The sequence below is a fragment of the Purpureocillium lilacinum genome, assembly GCF_023168085.1.
Source record: "Purpureocillium lilacinum CBS 284.36 DNA, scaffold_7, whole genome shotgun sequence".
NCBI lineage: Eukaryota > Fungi > Ascomycota > Sordariomycetes > Hypocreales > Ophiocordycipitaceae > Purpureocillium > Purpureocillium lilacinum.
Genome location: NW_027072117.1, coordinates 510,779 through 532,690, shown reverse-complemented (window position 1 = coordinate 532,690; position 21,912 = coordinate 510,779). Strand labels below are relative to the sequence as shown.

General features: G+C 56.2%; 10 protein-coding genes and 1 non-coding gene across 11 annotated transcripts; 3 read left to right on the top strand and 8 right to left on the bottom strand.

The window, feature by feature from the left end:
* Nucleotides 1-191: 191 nt before the first annotated feature.
* Nucleotides 192-872, top strand: PLICBS_009079 (uncharacterized protein; the record flags this gene model as incomplete). The annotated part of the gene is made up of 1 exon (XM_018327866.2): nt 192-872. One exon carries the CDS (start codon nt 192-194, stop codon nt 870-872), a length of 681 nt encoding a protein of 226 aa, XP_018173582.2.
* A 173-nt stretch (nt 873-1,045) lies between these two features.
* PLICBS_009078 (uncharacterized protein) lies at nt 1,046-1,949 on the bottom strand (the record flags this gene model as incomplete). The annotated part of the gene is made up of 3 exons (XM_018327865.2): nt 1,046-1,485; nt 1,547-1,669; nt 1,721-1,949. The coding sequence occupies 3 exons, from the start codon at nt 1,947-1,949 to the stop codon at nt 1,046-1,048; spliced, it is 792 nt and encodes a 263-aa protein (XP_018173581.2).
* Nucleotides 1,950-3,132: 1,183 nt separating this feature from the next.
* PLICBS_009077 (uncharacterized protein) lies at nt 3,133-3,657 on the top strand (the record flags this gene model as incomplete). Its single annotated transcript, XM_018327864.2, has 1 exon — nt 3,133-3,657. The coding sequence occupies one exon, from the start codon at nt 3,133-3,135 to the stop codon at nt 3,655-3,657; it is 525 nt and encodes a 174-aa protein (XP_018173580.1).
* A 662-nt stretch (nt 3,658-4,319) lies between these two features.
* On the top strand, nt 4,320-5,323 carry PLICBS_009076 (uncharacterized protein; the record flags this gene model as incomplete). Its single annotated transcript, XM_018327863.2, has 4 exons — nt 4,320-4,578; nt 4,636-4,758; nt 4,811-5,215; nt 5,316-5,323. The coding sequence occupies 4 exons, from the start codon at nt 4,320-4,322 to the stop codon at nt 5,321-5,323; spliced, it is 795 nt and encodes a 264-aa protein (XP_018173579.2).
* A 1,008-nt stretch (nt 5,324-6,331) lies between these two features.
* PLICBS_009075 (uncharacterized protein) lies at nt 6,332-6,784 on the bottom strand (the record flags this gene model as incomplete). The annotated part of the gene is made up of 1 exon (XM_018327862.2): nt 6,332-6,784. The coding sequence occupies one exon, from the start codon at nt 6,782-6,784 to the stop codon at nt 6,332-6,334; it is 453 nt and encodes a 150-aa protein (XP_018173578.2).
* A 1,336-nt stretch (nt 6,785-8,120) lies between these two features.
* PLICBS_009074 (uncharacterized protein) lies at nt 8,121-9,981 on the bottom strand (the record flags this gene model as incomplete). Its single annotated transcript, XM_018327861.2, has 3 exons — nt 8,121-9,280; nt 9,373-9,609; nt 9,711-9,981. The coding sequence occupies 3 exons, from the start codon at nt 9,979-9,981 to the stop codon at nt 8,121-8,123; spliced, it is 1,668 nt and encodes a 555-aa protein (XP_018173577.2).
* Nucleotides 9,982-10,770: 789 nt separating this feature from the next.
* PLICBS_009073 (uncharacterized protein) lies at nt 10,771-12,373 on the bottom strand (the record flags this gene model as incomplete). Its single annotated transcript, XM_065601544.1, has 2 exons — nt 10,771-11,501; nt 11,575-12,373. The coding sequence occupies 2 exons, from the start codon at nt 12,371-12,373 to the stop codon at nt 10,771-10,773; spliced, it is 1,530 nt and encodes a 509-aa protein (XP_065457616.1).
* Nucleotides 12,374-13,607: 1,234 nt separating this feature from the next.
* On the bottom strand, nt 13,608-14,129 carry PLICBS_009072 (uncharacterized protein; the record flags this gene model as incomplete). Its single annotated transcript, XM_065601543.1, has 2 exons — nt 13,608-13,862; nt 14,124-14,129. The coding sequence occupies 2 exons, from the start codon at nt 14,127-14,129 to the stop codon at nt 13,608-13,610; spliced, it is 261 nt and encodes an 86-aa protein (XP_065457615.1).
* Nucleotides 14,130-15,629: 1,500 nt separating this feature from the next.
* Nucleotides 15,630-17,519, bottom strand: PLICBS_009071 (uncharacterized protein; the record flags this gene model as incomplete). The annotated part of the gene is made up of 4 exons (XM_065601542.1): nt 15,630-15,674; nt 15,727-16,305; nt 16,614-16,863; nt 16,930-17,519. 4 exons carry the CDS (start codon nt 17,517-17,519, stop codon nt 15,630-15,632), a joined length of 1,464 nt encoding a protein of 487 aa, XP_065457614.1.
* Nucleotides 17,520-19,280: 1,761 nt separating this feature from the next.
* PLICBS_009070 lies at nt 19,281-19,388 on the bottom strand. Its single transcript has one exon. It is a non-coding gene; the product is annotated as a tRNA-Ile (tRNA).
* Nucleotides 19,389-20,014: 626 nt separating this feature from the next.
* Nucleotides 20,015-20,921, bottom strand: PLICBS_009069 (uncharacterized protein; the record flags this gene model as incomplete). Its single annotated transcript, XM_065601541.1, has 2 exons — nt 20,015-20,629; nt 20,838-20,921. 2 exons carry the CDS (start codon nt 20,919-20,921, stop codon nt 20,015-20,017), a joined length of 699 nt encoding a protein of 232 aa, XP_065457613.1.
* Nucleotides 20,922-21,912: the final 991 nt, after the last annotated feature.

The following is a 21,912-nucleotide window of genomic DNA, read 5'->3' as shown; positions in this document are numbered from 1 at the left end:
ATGCGCATGCCGTCCTGCCACGACTGCATGTTACTCTCTCATGGTTACATCCTCTCTGCCTTCAGGCTATCTCTTTTTCTTGTTACCTCCTTGGACGAGAAAACAGTCAGCAAAGTGTCTTTTAATGTATCGTCTCTAATCACCCGGCAACAAGGAGCGAGCACAGCGGCAAGCCCCAAACGCCATTCATCATGACCGACAAGATCAAGTACGCACAAGTCGACAGCGACGCCAGCGAGGATGGCGAGGGCTTCCGAAGACCCGTGCGGCACCAACACCGAGGATGGCTCTCAACGCTGAGCTCATTCCTCCTCGGCCTCGCCACAATGGGCGCCGTCATGGCCCTCTACTCCGCCCTCACGATGCCAGCACAACACTCCCACGCGCGCAACCTCCCGCACGCCGCCAACGGCACCGACCCCAAGACGGGCCTCCCCCTGTCCTGGTCCCACGGCGACTGCGGCAACTCGCCCGAGGACGCAAAGGCGCGCGGCTGCCAGTACAGCATCGTGCTTCACTCGTGGCTGCCCGAGTCGTGCCTCACGGACGACGACGCGCAGGACGCAAAGGACATGTACCACGGCCGACACTGGCCGTACGAGATTGCCTCGGGAAGGAACCTCACCATGGAGGAGCTGGGGGCTGGCGATTACGGGCACTTTACGACGACGTTTGACTGGCACGTCACGCACTGCATGTATGTCTGGAAGAGGCTGCACAGGATCCTGATGGACCCGGCGCTGGAGCTGGACTCGTACACGGCAAACTATCACCACACGAGCCACTGCGTAAAGATGATTGGCGGCCACCCAGAGGGCATGAAGGACTCGGGAACGAAGATCTTTGTAAAGTATCCAAAGTGCGCAAAATAGAAGCTCTCAAGTCCTGCCAACTTGGCAAATTCGCGTATTGGGCTCTTTCGCGGGTGAATAGTTGTCATTAACTGAGCTATTACGTAGCTGAGTTCCCGAGCATATGTGCCAGGGACAGTGAAGAATAAGTGCCAAGAGGTTGCTTAAATGCACGGTTGATGTCATTGCCTTCTCTAATCATGCCGCAACGGCGCTCCCTTTACATGCTTGGTAAAGTCCAAGTCCGTCGTCGCATGGTGCTCCACCGCCCAGTCCCGAATCTTCTCAAAGTTCCTGCACGTATGCGTCGTGTGCACGTTTCCAAACATCTTTTGCTTCTTCTCGCTCCACTCCCAGTAGATCGTGCTGATGTCCGACGAGCACTGCAGCGACTGCCGCAGCTGCTCGTAGCAGTGCTCCATGTGAAAGATGTTGTCCTCGGCTTCCTCCGAGCCTGACGTCAGGTCCATCTTGTAAGCGTCGGGGTACACCAGCTTGCGCAGCATGTTGAGGCAGTGCAGCTGGTGGAAGACGTCGAGCTCGATGATGTAGTGGTCCGTGTCGTACGTGAACGGCGTTGTTGCGTTGGGGAGCTTGGCGGCTGACTCGGGAGAGATGGCGGATATCAACACATCTATAAATGACTTGTTAGCCTGCGTGTTTGCGACGCCCGGTTATTTGATGGGGGAACGGACCGTTGTACATCTCATCCCACACAGCGTCCACCTCGCTCGAGGAGCCCTGGAACTTTGACTTGTCGCCTCGCAGCCCACCGGTAAAGACGACTGTCTCATACTCAACCGCGGATTGCGCAGGTGCTTGTGCCACATTAGAAAGCGATTCATAGAAGAGGGTAGAGAACCACTTACAGTATATCTCGTTTGGAATGTACGCCTTGTTCGGGTCGTGTCTTTGCAAGGCCCACGTCGCGATCAGTGCCACCAGCAGCGTCAAGTTCAGTGCGCCAGAGTATGGCAAAAGGCGAGCCCATCTCGTTTCTCGCCTCGACGGCCGCCTCGCAGTTGCAAAGGCGTCCTTTTCCTCGTCGGCCAAAAAAGGCACCTCATCCGAGGCTCGATCACTCGCCCTTTGCGCCATCTCTGTGAACAATACTAGATGTCTCAATGGGCAGCGATCAGATGGATCCTGACGACCTCGAGGCAGGCACTGGAATGGCTTGCGACGTTGAGTGTTTTGCTGAGCTACTACACGCAAGCGAGAACATCGGTCCTGTGTAAGTCAGTTCGAAGCAGCGCCTGTGGGGCCTTCCCGTACCGTGCACCATGTACTGTGTGAGCGGCGCGGCACCACGAGAGCCCCATTCCGGCCCGGTGCCCATAAGCGATCTACTCGGAACGTTGCATCTTTTCTACTTTAAGAAGGTGGCATTCTTTTCGCGAGATCCTATAAGCAAGCCTTGTACCACACTTGCTGTGACAGATGTTCGTATCACTTAGTCTGTATGCGCGGCTATTGGCCACGGCAGGTAGAGTCCGGTAAGCGCTATGCGTAGTTGCATATGTAGGATGGCGTCTCGACGCAGAAGGATTGCACAAGATGGCGAATCTCTCGCACATTCTATACTAGCTCAGCCGGACGTGCGGAAGAAAGGACAGCAGAAAAAGCAATTGTCACGTTTTGTATCTCCTGGCATAGGCGGCTGCTGACAACGTCTTACCCCCCACCAAGTACACTGCATAGTACCGTGACTTACCTGGCCCAGCCTGGTCCTGCATACACTTTGATGATGTGAAGGGGACTTTTCCCGATCAGCGGTACTTATCGGGTGTATTCTTTAGTCCCATAGCGAGAAAACCGCCTAAATAAACAGAAGGTCTACCGGAGGGATAGATCCGGTGACTTAAATCGCTCGTACTACACCCAGAGCAAGCTCGACACTCAGCAGCCAGACCTTCAACTGGACAGTAAAGACTAAAGTGGCTTACACGAAGGATCACCAGCGTCCATCTTTTCCCCGGCTAGTTAGCCGCTCGAGTTGTACCCCGCGTAGAGGACGGAGGGGTATTCTGACATGGACGACATGGACCAGACATGAAGTCGGTCACGCAAAACGTCAAGCACATGCAGGGTCCCCGCCGGCGCTGCATTGCAACGTTCCGGAGTTGATGCTTTCTGCTTCGGGAAATTCGTGGTCAGATACTCATGCTCCTATAGATAGCCAGTGCATCCATAGTTGTCTTGTCCTTGCAAAAGCCACACCGCACAGCAAGCAGCAATACTCGTTTCAAAATATCTGTCCACTTTGACAACAACTTTCAAGATGAAGGCTGTTCTTCCCGTCGTCCTCGCGCTCTTCGGCGCTGCCATTGCTGCCCCCGTTCAGCCGGAGAGCGCCGACAAGCGCTCCGAGGCTCAGAGCCCTGATATCCTCTACAACAACCAGGCCGGCTGGGGAAAGCGATCCGAGGCGCAGAGCCCTGACATTCTCTACAACAACCAGGCCGGATGGGGAAAGCGCTCTGAGGCTCAGAGCCCCGACATCCTCTACAACAACCAGGCTGGCTGGGGAAAGCGCTCCGAAGAGAAGCGCTCCGAGGCTCAGAGCCCTGACATTCTTTATAACAACCAGGCTGGTTGGGGCAAGCGTTCTGAGGCCCAGAGCCCGGATATCCTGTACAACAACCAGGCCGGCTGGGGAAAGCGCTCGGAGGAGAAGCGTTCTGAGGCCCAGAGCCCCGATATCCTGTACAACAACCAGGCTGGGTGGGGAAAGCGCTCTGAGGCTCAGAGCCCCGACATTCTTTACAACAACCAGGCCGGTTGGGGCAAGCGTTCTGAGGCTTAAAGCCGCGTTAAACTACATGACAACGCGGCCAGCGACAGAAAATGACGTGCGAGCTTAGGCCATCACCACTGTTATGCTCAAAGTGGTGAATGAAGTCATAGTCTACTCGAGTGCTATTCTAGAAAATTCAAGCTCGTCTCACCAAAAGCCTGATACGCAAAGTGATGGACTCTCATCGTAAACTGCGCTCGATAGTAATACGAACCGCACAACTCTAAGAGAGCACGTCAGAGCATAGTGTTTGCAGATCATTGGGCCGCCCATTTTGAGTAGCGCCGGATGTAACCTTGCAGAAGGAATAAGCCCCATTCTGCTGCAGACGTAGTCAAGTGCCGTGCCGCTCGAATCGTCAAAATTATAGGCCGCACGAGTTGCCACTCGAACCCCGCGTCTCTCTTCAGTTAGCATTAGATTGCGGGGTTTAGTTACAACCCCAAGCTCCGTTGGCCCCCATCCCAATACCATGCGCTAAAGAGTGCGACCACTACGTATGACAACGGCAAGAACGGTACGAGGTAAGCACTAAGGACAGTGCGTCGGTACTGTTACATCCGGTTATCCTATTCGTACGCAGCCTGTCAAACTCCTTCCATGACCTACAACTCACTGAACCTCGAGATCACCACAGGTCGCCAGTTCTTGTGCGCTTTTGCCGGGCAACAATGTATTCGGAGCGACCTCTGGCGAAGGACCACGATCCTTCAGACTCACTAGACACGGAGAGTCTCTTGAGCGACGAGCAATCGCAAGAGAAGCTCCTCCATTCTTTGCCATCTCCCACATCAAAGCGAAACAAGCGACTAAAAACGTATCTCCACCTTGCCGCCGTTGTCTTTTACAGCGTCCTCACCGTCACACTATACGCATGGAGCGTAAGGATAAACGCGAAGAAATGCGAGTGTGAGAATGCTGCGGTCTATTGTAAGAGGACAAAGAGCTATCCATGGGCGGCAATGTGATACTAACACGGTTTCGCAGCTCCCGCGAAAGCGGCCATAAAATACGAGAAACAAATGATTGTCCACAACCTTGCAGACAATGGAAAATATAGAGGCCCACCACGGCCAGAGCAGGACGCGGCATGGGAGGACCTTTTGAGATGTAAGTGAAAGCCTACGCCTGGTTACGTCGGAGCGCTGACGAGTGTATCAAGACAACAATCTCCGCGTCCAGAAGGAAGACCTCGACAAAGCAAACGCCACCTCCGTGCCCCTGAACGACGACCAGGGTGGCTACCTCGCGACCCTCGACGTCTTCCACACGCTGCACTGCGTGAACAAGATTCGCAAGTCCTACTACTCCGACTACTACCACGACCCGAACCCCCTCGCAGACCAGCAGGAGCACTTTGATCACTGCATCGATCTGCTCCGCCAGGTTGTCATGTGCCACGGAGACGTGTCTCTGCATACGTATCAGTGGAAGGAGGACTATAGATGGCCGTGGCCGAGCATGCAGACGGAGCATCAGTGCCGGAATTGGGACAAGTTGATGGATTGGTCGAAGGAGCATTATATCCCGAGCCTGACGGGTCCGATACTGTCACATCCAAAGTTGGGTAAGTCCCCGATGAGCTGCATTCACGACAATTTGCATGCTAACTTTGTTAAGGTACGTCATTTCGAGGAGACCAACCTCATAGTTGATCCCAGTGCCAGGGCAGTGACAGCAGGGCCGACCCAAACATTGAATATAATCTTGATAATGCCAATGTAGACCTCCGACCAGAGTCGTCGATTCTTGAGTAGTCGCCAGTGTTTGAGTAGAGTTGACTACGGATGAATGTCTACATCAATTGGCACATCATCAATTAGGAGTCCTTCAGTTGCTGCTCTCGCCAAGCATACTCGAGGCGTCAGGCGTTGCGCCCAATGATCTTGACCTCATAATGGCATGTCTAGGTTGCAACGAACTGCCAAGATAAAATAGAGTTGCCATATTCCGTCCGACGCGGTCTGCGCAGTTTCCCACTCCATCGTTGCCGGGTTTCTCGGGCCTCAACTCCCGGCAGTCGCTCTGGCCAATTGGGTTACAATGGACCTGTCAACCAGGGTATTGCTCGGGAATAGGGCCGAACTTTCCGTGGAATATTCCCCATTGAAGTTGAGCGGAGCGTTTGTCCGTCTGTCAAACAACTGGAGCTCGATATGACGGGCTCGACGGATCGAAACTCAAAGTTTGTGTATCACTGCTGAGAGGGGCGTCGGGACTCGTTGTGCAAGGCGGGTCCCAGATCCTGCGCCTAAAACCCGATGTTGCTACCGACTTTGCAGTCATGGATTAGTGGCAGTGATACTTGACTGTGCAGTCACGACAGCTCCGACAAGGATAAAATGGTGGCATCCACCGGGTCTCATACACGCACATACACACACATATGTATACATACATGTATTACTTTCAAACCACTCATCCCACGTCTCTGCTCTTGAGTAGAACTGAGTCGAGAGCTATAGAATGAGACCGAGAAGAAACTATGACTTGAAGAAATCCTATCACACTAATCGAGATCAAACCTGTAGATTTTATTACAGGGACAATACGCCTCCCCTCACTTATTTCTCATACTTGGCGAGGCAAAGAATTGTCGCCTGTAGTTGCAAAGTTTCCTCCGATACGAGGAAGGAATAGCCAGACAGCCACAACCTCAGGAGGTACTGCACGCTTCGTCTTGTTACGCCAGCTTCTTTCCCGCTTTCTCCAGGGCGACCATAGCGCAAGCTTCATCCAGATCCCCGCCCGGAGCACCACCGACACCGATTGCACCGATGGTCTCATTGCCGAGCTTGATCGGCAAACCACCGGCGAGAATGAGGAAGTCGTCAATTCCGACAAGCTGAGCCGCGCCAGGATTCTGAATGTTCTTCACCATTGCGCTGGTGGCCGTTCGTGCGGAGGCGGCCGTGTATGCCTTCCGCCGAGCCGCTTCCGGCGTGTGAATCGCCGCGTTATCCGCCCGAAGAAGGGCGCGAAGGACACCCTCCCTGTCCACTACAGCTGCTGATACGCTGTAATGGTCCTTTGCGCAGGCCTTGACCGCATCTTGGGCAATGTCGAGAGCGAGGTTGAGCGGAATGTTGTGTTCTTGGAGGACATCCGCACGCGAGGCGAGGACGGCCGCAGACATGCAGCCTGCAAGGGCCCAGAATATAGCAACCATTTTTAGAAAGCTGTTTGAGGGGCGAATGGTACTGCGCTTTGCTTGTGGTGATCGTTGGTAACTTCACATTCGGACGGGAGGGCTGTAGTTGAGCTGTAAGGAACACTGGTTAAATAAGAAAGTTAAGCTTATTCCGTACCCCAAAATATCTCTCGACGTTATGGCTTAGCTTACAGGAACTGCTAGTTGGCCCCATAATAATTTCCGTTTTCGCTTTGCAGCCGTCGGGCAGGGGAGTCCGCAGTGATGAACTACGGAAGAACATGACAAACACCAGGCTTGCTCCGCCACATGACGACGACGTTTAAGGGTGCACTTCATCATCGGGCTTCAATTACGCGTCACTAGCGTATTGATGGCGTGCTCCCTTTCACTTTCCGCTAAGTAAGACCTTGCAATTCTCGGTCTGGCCCACTCAGTGAGGCTGTGGAAGAGCCGCGTTCATTGCGCTCGATGCCGAACGCGCTAGGCCGGCGGAGGTATCCGAGTGGGACGGCCGTTGTAGCGGCCATCTCCGAAATCGTGTAAAACTGCATACATGCCGCAATTGAGATGGCATCCACAAGAGATTTGGAATCGACGGCCAAGCTGTCATGGGCGGGTAATCTGGGGTGGATACCTCAGAATCTAGCATAGCAAACAGATTCCAGGCAAGTCCACCCGGAACCTGTGCATGGTGGAGGCCTCACGGCCACAGAGTCGACGAGTATGCGTTTGCTCTAGATGGTCTGTGCTACAGCAGCATGTCTGGTCAGACGCGTCAAGCAGCCTTGTACGCCCTTGGCCATCTGCCATCCGCTTTCCCCTGCGAACCTCCCCTCGTTTCGAAGACACACCAGGCGCTTGCTTGCCTTCTGTCTCTGCTGGCCACGCACAGCTTTCAGAATACGCGGTCAAGAGCTGCCAACATGCCATGTATACATAAGTTAACGTCTCTTCCTCATTAACGTTGTCTCCTACCGCGAACGCCCCAAAAGTTAAATTTGCTGCCAGTCCTTGGGCGATTTTACGTGTATTTGGCGATGCAAAACTGATATCCAGCAACTAGGGCACCGCGGACTTTTCAGGGGCACTTGACAACATGTAAGCGTACGTCCATCTCCAGTTGACCATCATGGGCAATGAGCTTACGATCTTGGACATCTAAAGAATGACAATAGCGGACTCGAAACCGACGCCGAGACCTGCAACAAGACGTCCAGCGACAAAAGGGGCGGTTGCGTTTGTGGCACTAGTGATCATCTGTAGCCGGCTCGGAATACATGGCATCAAACACATGGCATCCCTAGATATTACACCGGGCTCACCCCATAACCTTCTCCAGCAGCGGATAGATGTCCTTGTACAGCCCACAGCTCTCATCCAGCTCCGTCCCGTTCACCGGCGTTGCCCCTCCCGCCTTCACGTCCCCTACGTCTCCCAGGCTCGCCACGTCAAACGGGAGGTACGCCCTCGCCCCGGTCGCAGGCCACCCAGGCCCCGCCGCTGGATTGCGCACAAACGCGCCAATCATGCCGCGGAAGTACCGCGCGAAGGTATAAACCTGCGGCGTGAGCACGATGCCCGTGGTCGTACCACCACTGTCGCCTTCAAATGACGGCGCCAGAAACGCCAGCAGCACGTCCGTGCCGTGGAACTTGCCCAGCCAGTGGAATTCTTGAGGGAGCAGCTCCGCGATAGAGGCGTTGAAGTACCCGCGCCAGAGCGGCTGCTTCGCCGCGTCGTCAGGCACCGAGACGGCCGCGGCCGCGAGGAGCCGGAGCGGGCACTGCCAGTGGAAGTCGGTGTATATCGCGGCAGCGACGTCAAAGTCCGTCTTCAGGGCAGGCCGTTTTGTTCTGTAAAAGTCCAGGATGGAGTCTTGCTGCGACTTTGTGACGAGAGGCTGCGGGAGGTATGCCTCCAGGAAGCGTTCCATGGTCACGTTGTGGTTGACCAGCCCGCGGCCCTCTTCGGCCATGGACGTCGCCAGGACGGGCACCCTGGCCGTACGACCCTGCCTCCAAGCCGCGGCTCGTCCAGGCAATACAGTGGCGTTATCTGCGATGGGGTTGTATCCCACACCGGCCTTGTGCATGCCCTCGAGCAACTTGTCTGTGGGCACGTCGCTCATACACTTCAGCGTGCGCGCCGTATTGTTGCCACTACCACCGCAGCCGACCTTCTCGACGACGCCGTCCCAGTTGCGGCTTTCTGCGGGGCTGGTCGCCGTGGAAAACATGCCAAACGAGTACTCGCCGCTCGACATAATGGCGGCGCGGAAGGGCGGGCGCGCGGCCAGCCCGTGCAGGTGAATGTCGACGGACATGGAGCCTGCGGACTCGCCCCAGACAGTCACTTTGTCTGGGTCGCCGCCGAAGGCGCGGGCGTTGGCCTGCACCCAGTCGAGGGCGCGCCTCTGGTCGTGCAGGCCAAGGTTGCGCTCTCCGAGGGGAATGCCCGGCGCGTTGGGGAACCCGAAGACTGCGTGTCGAAGACTTTTAGTAGGAGTCCTCGGCCATGAAAGCGAGACGGAATGGCTCGGCTACGAGGGAGAGACTGGACAAGCTACTTACTGTTCGTCCGGTAATTAAACGTGAAAGCGACAATGTCTTCGTACCCGGCAAAGCCAGAGAGGTCAATCAGTCCGTTTCCCATGGTCCAGCCCCCGCCTGGGATGAACACGACGACTGGGCGTCCCGAAGGCGGTCCTTTCGACGCCGGTGCAAAGGCATTCATGTACAAGCAGTCCTCGCTCTCAGGTGGATGCTGGTTGAAGAGCTTCTCGAGGATATCCTCTCCTGGGCCGACGTCTAGTATGCGCACCGTCAGCTATCTGTTCCGAAAATGTAAACAGCCGTCGGGCTGAAAAGGCACAAAATCTCGACACCAGAGTCGGGGACTGTGTACTCACCCGTCTTGGGTACATATTGGATACAAGAATCGCCAAAGGCAGTCGCATTCCTCGGCGTCGTCCACTTCTTGGGCGGGCGTGGCAAGCGAAAACGCTCAGGCGGCGAAGCGGCATAAGGAATGCCGAGAAACTTGTTGACGGGCCCAATGGCTCCCGGCAGAGACGTCGGGGCGCCGAAGACGGGACCGGAATTGAGAGTCGCTGTTGGCGCGACGCCGCCCGCACTCGTCGCTGCGTAAGGCAGCAGGGCCATCTGCAATGGCACCTTCATGTTGTATGCTCTTTGGCTATCCGCGAGCAAAGAGCTGGCACATGTGAGAAGCGAGGAGAAGGAAAACCTAGAGCCCAGCAGTCCGGCAGATGTGTGAAGGCTTTATAGGAAAGGACACTCGCGCCGGCAGTTGGTTTGGGTTGCACAACCTTGGAATTACCCTTGGCGCGCGCTCCGTCGCAATTGCAGATCGTCCCGTCGAGACGCCCGAGGTGCTGCGGCTCATGTCCGCAGGCTGCCGAGTTTTGGCTGGATGAGGAAATGGGGCGGGGCCGTCTGGTCCGTCGCGTTGCCGGACTTTGTGGATACGACGGATACGGGGGGCTCGGCGCCGGTGGGTGGAGCCGGGGGTGTGTCTCCGGGTGGCGGAGCTTGGGCTGCTGCCTGGTGTAATGAGACAAGGTCCATGAGTGAACTGTGTTATTGGCCAATGCGGTTTCAATGAAAGCTTGAGAAGACTGTGAGTTACCAAGTGCCCGTCAAACTTTGACGTTGACAATCGCCTGGCAGCGATGGCTTCATCATGTGTGGATGCCGATACATCTATCTGTATCTATTGCTGAGCGCCTCGCTGTACATTAATCACCCGCTTAAACGCCGTTCACAATGCCATTGCTACTGCCGCTCGGACGTCGTTCAATGTTGTATGGCGATCCCGACGAGCGAGGCGGTTCATGCCCTTGACCCTGAACGCCCAACGCTCACACTCATCCGGACCGGTCCAATAGAACCGGTGCTTCGACACCACAATCCTACATCTCGCCCAAGCCGCAGGCCATCCAACACATCTCATTCCTCCTCTTCTTCCGGGTCTTCCCACGCGCAGCGGGTCGCTTGCAGGGCAAACTCCCTCCGAATCTGCCAGAGCGACTCGGGGCTCACCACTTGACACGGCAGGTCCAGGTGATGGATGGCGTCGCCGTGGGACGCAATCTCGCACTTTCGAAGCACCTCTTTAGCGACAAAAAAGGCCCTGGCGCCATGCGACGAGGCCACACGCTGCCATACGTCGACCACGTGGGGGCTGAGACCAGTGTACCACGTACCGCGCCAGGTGATAGTCGCTCCTTCACGGCTCTTGCGGTATATGAACGCACAGGCATGGCCCTCTCCGCCATTCCAGAGTACCATGGTGCGTAGCTCGGGCATCCGCAGCGCCGTCTCGCCGGCGTCGAGCAGCAGATCGTCAATCTTCCTGCCGCTTCCCGAAAGCTTTAGGCGCTGCGACGTCAGCGCCAGAGTCCGCAGGCGGGTCCACGTCCCTGGCGATACTTTGCATCCAACAAAGAAGTCCTCGGCGTTGGCCATGAAAGACACGGAAAGCTCTTCAAACCGGAAGCTCTTAGATGCAAATCTCATCCCTAACCCGGCATCGACGATGCGGGAGGCGTTTAGGCGCAAGTTGAACGGCAAGGTCGCTTCACGCGCTGCCGCCTCCGCAAGGGTGTCGTTGAAATCCTCAAACAGAATCACTCTCCTGACTGTGCTCGGGATGTTGTTCTGAATGATGGTTTGGAAATCTGGGGCGCAGTTCGTGTCAGTCTCCGAAACGGGCGCAAGAATGTGCGTGGGTGATGCCTGGGTTAGACTTACGCCTGTCGTAGACAACCCTCCAGTCACGTTCCAATAGACGCCATGGCTCGTACACGAGATTTTCCAGCCGAGTGAGGCTAAGCATCAGCAAAGATATTAGGCTGGGAAAGATCCGACGACGGAGCTGGCGCCGGATCACGAGCCCCGTGACTGCCTCGACCTGAGGAAGTCCGTTTGTGAAACCCGACAGTTTGATGTCCTCAAAAAGACGCCTAAGCGCCGCTCTCGGAGGCGCCATGACTTGTTTGCCGTCGACCCAGCCATGCTTTTCGTCATGCCAGTCAGGAGGCGCTTTCCCTGGATCCAGTGCGCCCGGATGGGCGTCGTGGCGAGAAGTAAAGAAGCTGTCCTTGAACCAATGCTCCCAGTCGCTCGGACAAAACGCATTGAGCTCTATCGTCAGGCCGCCTTCCGTTGGGCTCCAGTCTTTGAGCGCATAAAACAGCCCCCCGATCGCCATCGTAACGATTGGGTTCTGGGAGGGCTGCCAGGCCGGCGGCTCCTGTTCGCATACCTGGCAAGAAAATCTGGGCAGCTGGATGTCGAGAGAGATGCGACGGACCAGCGCCCTCTGCAAAACAATTCGGTCCCGGATCTGCCCTACGCCTACCTCAGTGAGCCTCAGATGGCACAGGTTTTTCGTCGCGATGGCACGCTGCCACTCGCGGCTGACGGATGCGAAAGACGCCCAGCCGGGGTTCTTTTGCTGCACAATGGCTTCCAGGATCAACAGGCGAATATCTGTGGGCACGAGGTGCCAGACGATTGTCCTGGGATTTCTGGAGCTGCGCAGTGCCATTGCATGGCATGAAGCGTCGTCTCGCTTGCTTGTCATGGTCGGCAAGATCGGATTCTTGGTGGTGGAAGGAGCGGAGCGAACAGGTCTGGCCTGCACATGAGTTGAAAGAGCTTAAGATTCTCCGCAATGTCTGTATATCGAGAAGGCCACGCGGTAGAAATTTTTGTATGGCAATGTGTTGTTTACAGTCTACCTAGTAGCACGTCGCGGAGCAAGATTTGCTGGTTTGGTCCCTGTCTCTAAGGGGAACCTTGTCTGGCACATAAACCATATTGCTGGAAGGAGCCGCCCAAACATTATGAGCGGTCTAAGCGCCCACGAGTAGCGAGCCAAAGGTCCTTTCTGGAAAGAACCCCTGAACCATTTGTCTTTGCGCTGCGAAGTGAAGCATATAGATGGTTGGCGACCACCGGCCCCGAGAATTGCACCCATGTTGTGGAGAGTTCACGGCTGGCCCAAGGCATGTTGGTGAGCATGGCGCATTGCCAGGCTTTGAGCATGGACTGAAGCTAAACATTGTGGTGGAAGGCTTGTCCGTCGCACGGGTTGGCAAGTGCATCGGGCGCCCTAGGCAACCACAGGCCTTGGTCGCGCAAGCAAGTCTTTCCCTCCATGAGCAATGTCGACACTGTGTGGTCATGTTGGCGGAAAGTGCCGGAATTCGTGCAGGACCAACCTGGGCCACGGGGGACTGACGACGGAGGACATGGACGTCGTGAACCCCAGCATTAACCCCCGAAGATGCGACATGGCCTTTTCCGTTTTGGAGCCAAAAGTCCATGAAAGCAGGCATCCTACATGCGCAGATGCGCAGTGGCTTTGATGCGCGACAAGACCGGCTTGTCGTGTCTTATCGCTTGGCTAAACCGACGCCACAGCGATGCCAGACTGGTATCTCCAACACCCGTACATAGTGTACTCTCATGCACGGCAGTTTCTGAAGCAACCAAATCCGTTCCTCCCCTGACTTCTTACTCGCGCATTCTTTACGACTACGAATGCCGGCCTTACTAACATTTGCTCCGGTGTCGCCACAATATAGCCAAACGCTGCCTTCCTTTTCCCCAGGAGTATCATCAGGCACATGACATGCTGTAGAATGGATTCTGGAGGTTAGACTTAAGCTGGGTAGTACGTATTTGTGACTGACGCGCTTGACATGGACTGATTTCCCTCATCACGTCCCAGTTCTCAGATCGATCATGCAGCACATCGACTGCCAGTGTCTCACGCACTATTGGAAAAGGAAGCTATTCGGACGGCATTTGCTGCTGCCCTTACTGTCGTCGCTGTCGTTGCTGTCGTTGCTGTCGTTGCTGTCGTTGCTGTCGTTGCTGTCGTTGCTGTCGTTGCTGTCGTTGCTATCGTTGCTGTCGTTGCTGTCGTTGCTGTCGTTGCTGTCGTTGCTGTCGTTGCTATCGTTGCTATCGTTGCTATCGTTACTGTCGTTACTGTCGTTGCTGTCGTTGCTGTCGTTGCTCTCGTTGCTCTCGTTGCTGGTGCGTTTAGCGCGGCCACTTCTTCGACATTGTTTGCCATGGTGACCAAATCGAACAGCGCTGATATCTTAATGGGTCTTCTCGTATTAACATTCTGACTTGCTCATCCATCTGACTACTACCTAGCGCGAAGCGACCTCAAGCTAACCCATGAGTTCCTTGTCCCCGTGAACCACATCCACGGTTCGCGCATCCATCAAGTGATCACTCGCCGTCAGGCTTGTTGGCCCCTTCCTCTTCCTTTTCCTTACCGCCATCTCCAGAGTTTCCCGAGCCATCGTCCTACCACCTCCGCCGATAATCGTCATCCGAATCTGTCGAACTGTCGTCTGGCCGCCAGCCCTGGCTCTTTCTGAACTTTCTTCTCTTCCTCCTCATTTCTCGTGCATCATCACCACCGGCATCGTCATCAACGATTACCACGCGGTCGTTTCTTGAGAGCCATTGGAACATCGCAAGCATGGAGCCGTTACTGTTGGTCCCCTTCTCGTCCGAGTAAAGTGTCTTCAGGTCCCCCACTACGATCAGATGGTCGGTGTGCCGAGTCATTGCGACGGCTAGGCGACGCGAATCGTCCATGAAACAGGGTCCAGAAACTCGGTTGACACAGAGTACAAAGATGACAATGCAGCCAATGCCCCCGTTGAACGAGTCGATTGTGTGGCAAGCAACGTCAAGAAACGACGATTTGCGGAACAGATCCTCCAGGTATCTCTTGTTATCGCTGTACGTCGTCACAACCTTCATCTTGCTTTTGTGAATGCCGGCTTCGTGAAGGCTGCGAACCAGGTTCAACGCGAAAGTGTTCTGCTCCTCGTTATACCTGGAACCTGAAGGGGGATGGTACCAGCAGGATCCAGGCTTCGAAAAGAACGCTGGGTAGGACTTGCCCTTTGGTGAAGTAATTCCATGCTCAGATGACAGCCATGCATCCACTTCGACGGCGAGGGGCCTGTGTACTAATTCGGTTGACTCGTCGCAGGAGTAGGTGCCGATGAACTCCGAGTATACGACCTCCAAGGCCATCTCGAACTGGCCTACCGCCATGCGGTATTGGTGGTCAAGATGCCAAACGGGTTGACCGATTCTCATGGCGTGTTCAAGTATGGAAGCCTCCCCATCTGGGGAAAATCTGTTACGCGGCAAGCAGCTCTGTCCAGGCTGACAGTAGTCGTCTTCAAGGAAGAAAGTATCCCGCGAGGACAGCAGGGTCGGTCCCATTTGCTTCCAGTCACCGACAATAATGCAAGGGCGACACGCGTTGCCCCAGACATTGATCGCATCCGCCCGACCCATAGCTCCCGCTGCGTTGAGGACGACAACATCGCTCGTCCTTTTCAGTGGCTCGAAGAAGGAATTCGCCGAAGTCTCCGGTGTAGTACATATGACGGATGCACAGGAGGCAACCTTCCTTAGCAGATCTTGGAAGCTATCTTTGTCGCACTGTTGCTCGTCCAGATAGTCCTCGTGAGAAATGCTGCGGCATGCCAACCCGCGCAAACCGGCAACTCGACTGCACGTGGCAAGGGAGTCTCGAAGCTTGAGCAAGAGCGGGCTAGACTTGTCATCCAAGTCTGGTATCTCGTCACTCGCAAAACCCAGGGCTTGGAGTGTGAAGAATGCCAGAGAATTCTCCAGTGTCCACGAGCTGGGATGCCAGAAACTCCCAGCCATCCCAGGGTGATGCTGACCCTGTGGTGCCCGCAGTCGCTGCATGACCTGGTCTTCTTCGATGTGGAGCTGGAAGCCCCGGAGGATCACCGCTTGACGAAGCTGCGAGATGGCATCCACTTGGCCTCCTTCTTCCACAAGTTCAACCCGAATCTGGTGAATTCTTTGACAAATGTGGCTTACAGCAGCATTAGTAGGGGCAGAGACGTAGATCCGCTTGATGTCAGGGCTGGCGAGCATCGCGTTGACCATGACGCTTGCTGCTGTCGTCTTTCCAGATCCGGCGAAGCCAGGAAATACCATGAGGCCGAGTTGCGCGCAGCGGACAAATTCACGGAACTCGGGGGATGACGTCGCTCGATGCTTCCCCAGGATGAATGCCAGTGTTTCCGCCGGAACAGACTGGAAAACGTCGACACTTGGCGGAAAGCCGAGCGATGATCCACCGACAGGAGCTCCGTTGCTCTTCTCCGCGGAATTTGGGACAATCCGGGCACTCCAGAAGCCCTGGCCGCACAGCAAAAGCCGCTGGAAAGACTGCATTTGGCTCCAGGTGTAGGTGGCCCATGGCCATGGTGCGATCGAGCTCCGGCTGACTCCTTGTGGAAGACCGGTGCCACTCAATTCGGGGAGCAGGCCGGCAGCACTCTTGACACGAATGCTATCCGACTTCAGAACACTCCTCACGGCCGTGGCGCCGCTGTATCCGGCTCCTTGATAGGATCTGAGCAAGGAAATGTCGAAGTAGAAGTTCACAGTGTCCTAATTCTGTAAACTGCTTTTTCTGGCATCCTCCCAGGTATCGAATCTTGCCAGGCTTCCGCCAGGGTTGCGAGGTGACCGTATTTTCATGCGGAGGACTGTCGCTTTCGCACCGTCCAAGCCCAGAATGTTGGCTTTGACAGAGAATCTGGCATCCCAGATTGTTTGCTCGCGACCGTGTGTTCGGTCGACAGCCACAGCAAATGGGTATGCGCTCTGTATCAGCCGGCGCCAAGTTGGCGCATATTTAAACAGCTACATGATATCAGCAACGCTACGACTGCTTCTTGGCAATAATGTGTACTCACAAAATCGTCTGGAGTACGAAGCACGGCCCATACTTCGGTTTCGCTCGAATCAATCTCCAGCAGAGCGGCCTTGACGTCGACTTCTCCGATCCCGACAATGTCCTCATGGAAGTAGAAGACGTCCTGGGCGTGCGGCTGCGAAAAGCATGTGACAAGGTCTTGGATATTGTCAAATCGCCAGTGAGCTTCGTACTTCGGTCCCTTGTTGTCTGGAATGACGCGCCGGTATCTCTTCATATCAAATTTGTGACTGTTGGGCAAATGGTTAGCTGATGGGGACATCAACGATGGAGGGAGAGTTGAGGATTTGGCTTACTCCTTGCCAAAGGGGTAACCCTGCCAAGAGGCTGGCTCGGCAGCGAAGGCTATGAGAAACTTCCGCATGCTGTCCTCATCTGGGACAATGAACTGGAACCGTCTCAAAGAGAAGAGAGTGGAAAGCGATTTTGAGCCGTGGATGGGGCTGTTGAGGTTGAGCCAAGAGCTTATCTCGGTATCACTGCCCACAAAAGGTTTTCCGAAACCATCAACACTGATGTGACAGTCTTCCTTGATGGTGAAATTGACGCCTCTCAGCGTCGAGATGTCTTGTCCCTCACAAAGACGGCTTCTGATGCTTTCACGGCTCGTCTCCGGGATGGGGCCACTGCCCCAAGAAAATTGGCCCAGTGGAAATTTCACAATTATCGCGTACTGGCGCGAGTCCTCTCCGAGCTCCGAGTAGCAATGGCCCTTGCTCAATGACGGCTCGAAGGGAAATAGGAGTCGAAATCCGACAACAGGCTGAGCCTCTGGGCATTTCATTGACAAAAGCTGCACTTTGATCTTGCTCCCGTGAATGAAGTCGCTGCCCAAGAACACTTCTGGGTTACCGACCACAAGTGCGGCGGCGCGAGCGTCCTCCATCCTATGAGCAGTTAGCGGTAAAGTGCGGTAGAGAGCTGCAACTGAACTTGCCTTGCTCTCTCGAGCGGAAGCCGATGCACTGTGAAACAAAGTGGAGGAGAGTGCGAGGTGCGTGACGAGGGTTCACGAAGCTGCCGGAGCGCACGCAGCTCCCCAAGGGAAACGAGCAGAGTCGAAAACGCTGCCCACCTCGTCGCACCCGCGCAAGAGAAGCGTTGCGGCGGTGGAGGCGGAAGGTCACGACAACCGGGGAGAGGACTGAAGAAGGAAGAAACAGGCAGTGGGCAGCAAACGCACAGAGGCGATCAAATCCTGTGCGTGAACGTGTGCGCCGGGCAACACGTGACTGCCAGCTGCGCGCAGCCACTGGCAGCTGTTCACTGCTAGGCAACCACTGCGAGGCACCGTAAGGCAGCAGGGCCGTTCGGGCAGAGAGCCCTAAAGGCCTCAGGCACCCAGTGTTGAGTGCGCGACCGCAGCCATGGGGGCTGCCGAACCGCTGCAGCAGGGCAAGCTTGCAGTGTGGCCCCTTGCGCGTTCAGCGTAAGGGTGAATGAAGATGACAGGCCGGCCACGGAGTCTAGTGCTGCGCAAGCTGCGGCTTGAAGGGAGTGCTCCAGGGAACTCACAACGTTGATCGAATGCCGCCAAGCGCACAGCAGCAAAAGTTTGCCACTGCCTTGGCTTGGAAGCGCCGAGCCGAGAAGGTCGAGTGAGAAGGTTTCGCCTGCGTGGAGGTGCCCTTGCGAGGTGCCAATGCTGGAGGTGAACCAGCGAGTGAAATCTGGCGAAGGAGAGCTGTGTTCCTTGTGGCACATTTGCTCTGAGGTCGTCGCTCCATTGCCGGGGGAGAGGGTGAAGTGGCCAGCGCAGCAGCAGTAACGGCAGCTGCAATAGCAACGACAGCCACGACGGGAACGACAGCCACGGGAGCAACGAGAGCAACGAGAGCAACGAGAGCAACGAGAGCAACGAGAGCAACGAGAGCAACGAGAGCAACGAGAGCAACGAGAGCAACGAGAGCAACGAGAGCAACGAGAGCAACGACAGCCACGAGAGCAACGAAAGCAACAAAAGGAACTGCAGCGTGACCTTTTCCTTCGAATACGCAATGGAGATCGATCCCATGACATGCTTGCTTTCAGCGGTGTGAGTCCTGCTGGAGTTGACATCTTTCGTCGCGTCCCAGCTTGTCGTCGTCAGCGGCACATGGCCGCCACGAGCATCATGGAAGCTGAGCCCCTCATGCTCCGGATCGAGATGGCAGAGAAACGCTTCAAGTTATACTCGCACACGCGAGGACGCAAGGCGCATTTTGGTAAATACGATCAAGAGACTTTCAAGGCGGCCCACCCGCGAGGCGCAAAGGGGGCTCCATTGCGTGCTCGTGGACGCGGTGCACCGGGTGTCTGCTTTCGCCAGGCATTTCGTCGGCCTTAAGGTCTCTACGGCCAAGTGCGGGACCTGGAAATGCATCGCAGAATGACCAGGCGCCAGATAAGCCGTGCGATGGAGCGACAGTACGAGGGAGGAGCCCCCTTTAAATGCATGTTGCCAACCACGTAGGCCATGCGCTGCATGCACGATGCTCACCAGCATCTGCGCAGCCACCGGGCCCTCAGCTCCCAACCCGCAGGCGACAACGCCAACACCTCACCCACACGGCAGCAGCAAAAAGGGAATGACATCCATGTCCCTCAACCCATCCCACACAAACGCGGTGAAAAGGCCAAAAAGGGTCCGCAGGGACAGCAAAAAGACTGTTCCTGGGGGGATTCGAACCCTCGACCTTGACATTGCTAACCATAAGAAATCCATAAAAGGATGGCTTATAAGAGTCACGCGCTAAAGCCACTGCGCCACAGGAACGTAGACCCACTTTAATTTTAAAGGGCTTAAAACTCACTATCTAGTCCTGGCGAGCCAGCCGTCCTGCCGTTGCCCCGGCCGTGTGGTCTGGCGCCAGCGCGCGCTTGCTTGGGGAATGGGGCTGGCGCTTTGGGGCATGGGAAGCGACGAAACGTCGAGCTGAGAAGCGATGGGGCCGCGGAGGGATGGGAAGGCGGGCTCCCGGTCTTGCGCATGGGATGCCTTCGAACAGCGTAACTGGGCGTTTGGCCGTCGATGCGCGGACGTTGCCGTGCGCTTAGAAGCCAGACTGGAGGCCGTTCGAGGTGGATTGCAAGGTTCTAGGGAAGGGAGAAAAAAAATGGTTCTGAAGCGCGACGGGTTTTCAGCGACGAGCTAGCGCGGGGAGGTGCCAGTAGCGTTGGCGGCTCGGTCGTGGTGCATGTGCAGAGTGCAGACACCATTGCAGCTCTCTGCCTCTTCTGAGCTTCTCCTCCAACATGGCCGTCACCCACGCCAGTCTCTGCGTTGGCAAGCTGGACATGGAGCAGCAGCGCAGCCATCAGGTCAATTGACTTCATTCATTCCTTTTTTTCATTTTGATATCATTGAGAATTTTGTCATCCCCGCCCGCGACCTACGTATCCTCACTTTTGCTGCGCACGAATCGCCTTGGCCAGCTCCTCGCCGACGCCCTTTGCCGACGCCGGGTTCTGCCCCGTGATGAGGTTCCCATCCACGACGACCCTCTCGGCCCACGGCTCGGCCGCCTCCCACAGCGCGCCCTTCTTCTTAAACTCGTCCTCGAGCAGCACGGGCATGTGCTGCGTCAGCTCCACGATGTCCTCTTCCTTGTTGGTGAAGCCCGTGGCGCGCTTGCCCTTGACGAGCGGCTGGCCGTCGGTGCCCTTGGCCTGCGCGAAGACGATGGGCCCGTGGCACACGGCGGCGAGGGGCTTGCCCGCGCGGTTGAACTCTTCGATGAGGGCGATGGAGTCGGCGTCGGAGTAGAGGTCGTACATGGGGCCGTGGCCGCCCGGGTAGAAGATGGCGGCGAAGTCGCCCGACCGCCCGAGGAATTCCTTCAGCGGGCGCGTCTGCTCGAAGACGTGGGCGTGGTTCTCGAGGAAGTTCTTGGACTCGGGGTCGGAGCCGAAGGCCTCGGCCGAGTTGGGGTCCAGGGGCGCCTTGCCGCCCTTGGGCGAGGCGGTGACGATTTCGTAGTCCTTGTAGAGGACGGCGTGGGGGTGCGAGAGCTCAGGCTGGAGGAGGGGTAACGCTTGTCAGCATTGATCTTTTTCGATTTGGCAGCGTGCCATGGCTCGTAGCCGCCATTGCCCGTCCAAGAGCCAGTCCTGGAACTCCCAGAGTTTGTGGTCCTTAATTGTCGACCGCGACGTTGGGACTCGCGCTGGACGGAGCACGAGGAGGGCCGGTGATGGCGGGGTGGAACGACGCGCAGCTACTCACCAGGTACCAGCCCGTCTTCTTTCCAGGGAGCTTGGTGTGCTCGTCGTGGCTCGTGAGGACGACGAGAATCTTTGGGTTGCCCATGATGACTGAAGCTCGAGCGATTGATGATACGAATGTTGTGTTGTGTTGTTCGGCGACGACGAAGCTGGTGCGGCAATGCTGTCGGTCAAAAAACGTCCACCTACGTCGTCATTGCATCGAGACCGGGCAGCTCGCTACGTCTTATACTCTTCAACGCTGGCGGGCAGCTGTGCATTAGCTCGGCGCCTCGCCGCCCCCACCTCACAGAGGCAAAAAGACAAGATGGCAAGCTGTGGCAAGGTATGAATGCGCCGAGGCACTAATCGCTGCGGCGGCCCCAGCTTCTCCTCCCCGTTCTGCAGCGTTCAGCGGCCATTACCAAGCAGGCTGAATATGTGGCCGGACGGGTGTCTCGTCGAGGCATGATGCGCCGTGGCGTGGGGCAAGGGAGGGGGGAAGGGGGGGATGCATGGAGGGGCTGCTGGCCTTGGTGCTGCTACGCATCGGCACTGACATCAGGGTGCAGCGGCGTTTAGCTCGGGACTGGGGCTAGCGGTGCCCATGCCGTGTTAGATCTGCGACCCGGGAGGACCTTGCCAGGCTTGCCTTGAGGGTGATGGCTCAGATCTTTGTCATCGTCAGCTTTGGCGGACGGACAGAGGCCGTAGTTTTCGCTTGGTGGTGCAATGGTGGAGCTCACAGTGGACGTTAAAGGACTGGACAAGCGAGTCTTGCGAGTGCTGGGGCGGCCCGATATCTGGGTCGTGTCGTGACTGGGGCCGAGTCTATTCGACAGCGTTGATGCACCTCACCCCGTTGCAAGACACACCTCGCCGGTGTAACTGACAAGCCCCCCGACCCAGGAGCACTGCAACAGTTCGGTTGAATCAGTTTCCATTGACAGACATCTCTACCGAGATCCGACTCGGCAAGAGCAACAACGCCGCCAATTATTAATAAGTCCCCGAAGAAATGCACTCGAGTGAAGCATCGGCGATAGGCGTTTGCATAAAGACCAACTCCACGGAAATGAGCACGGACACGGGAGAGA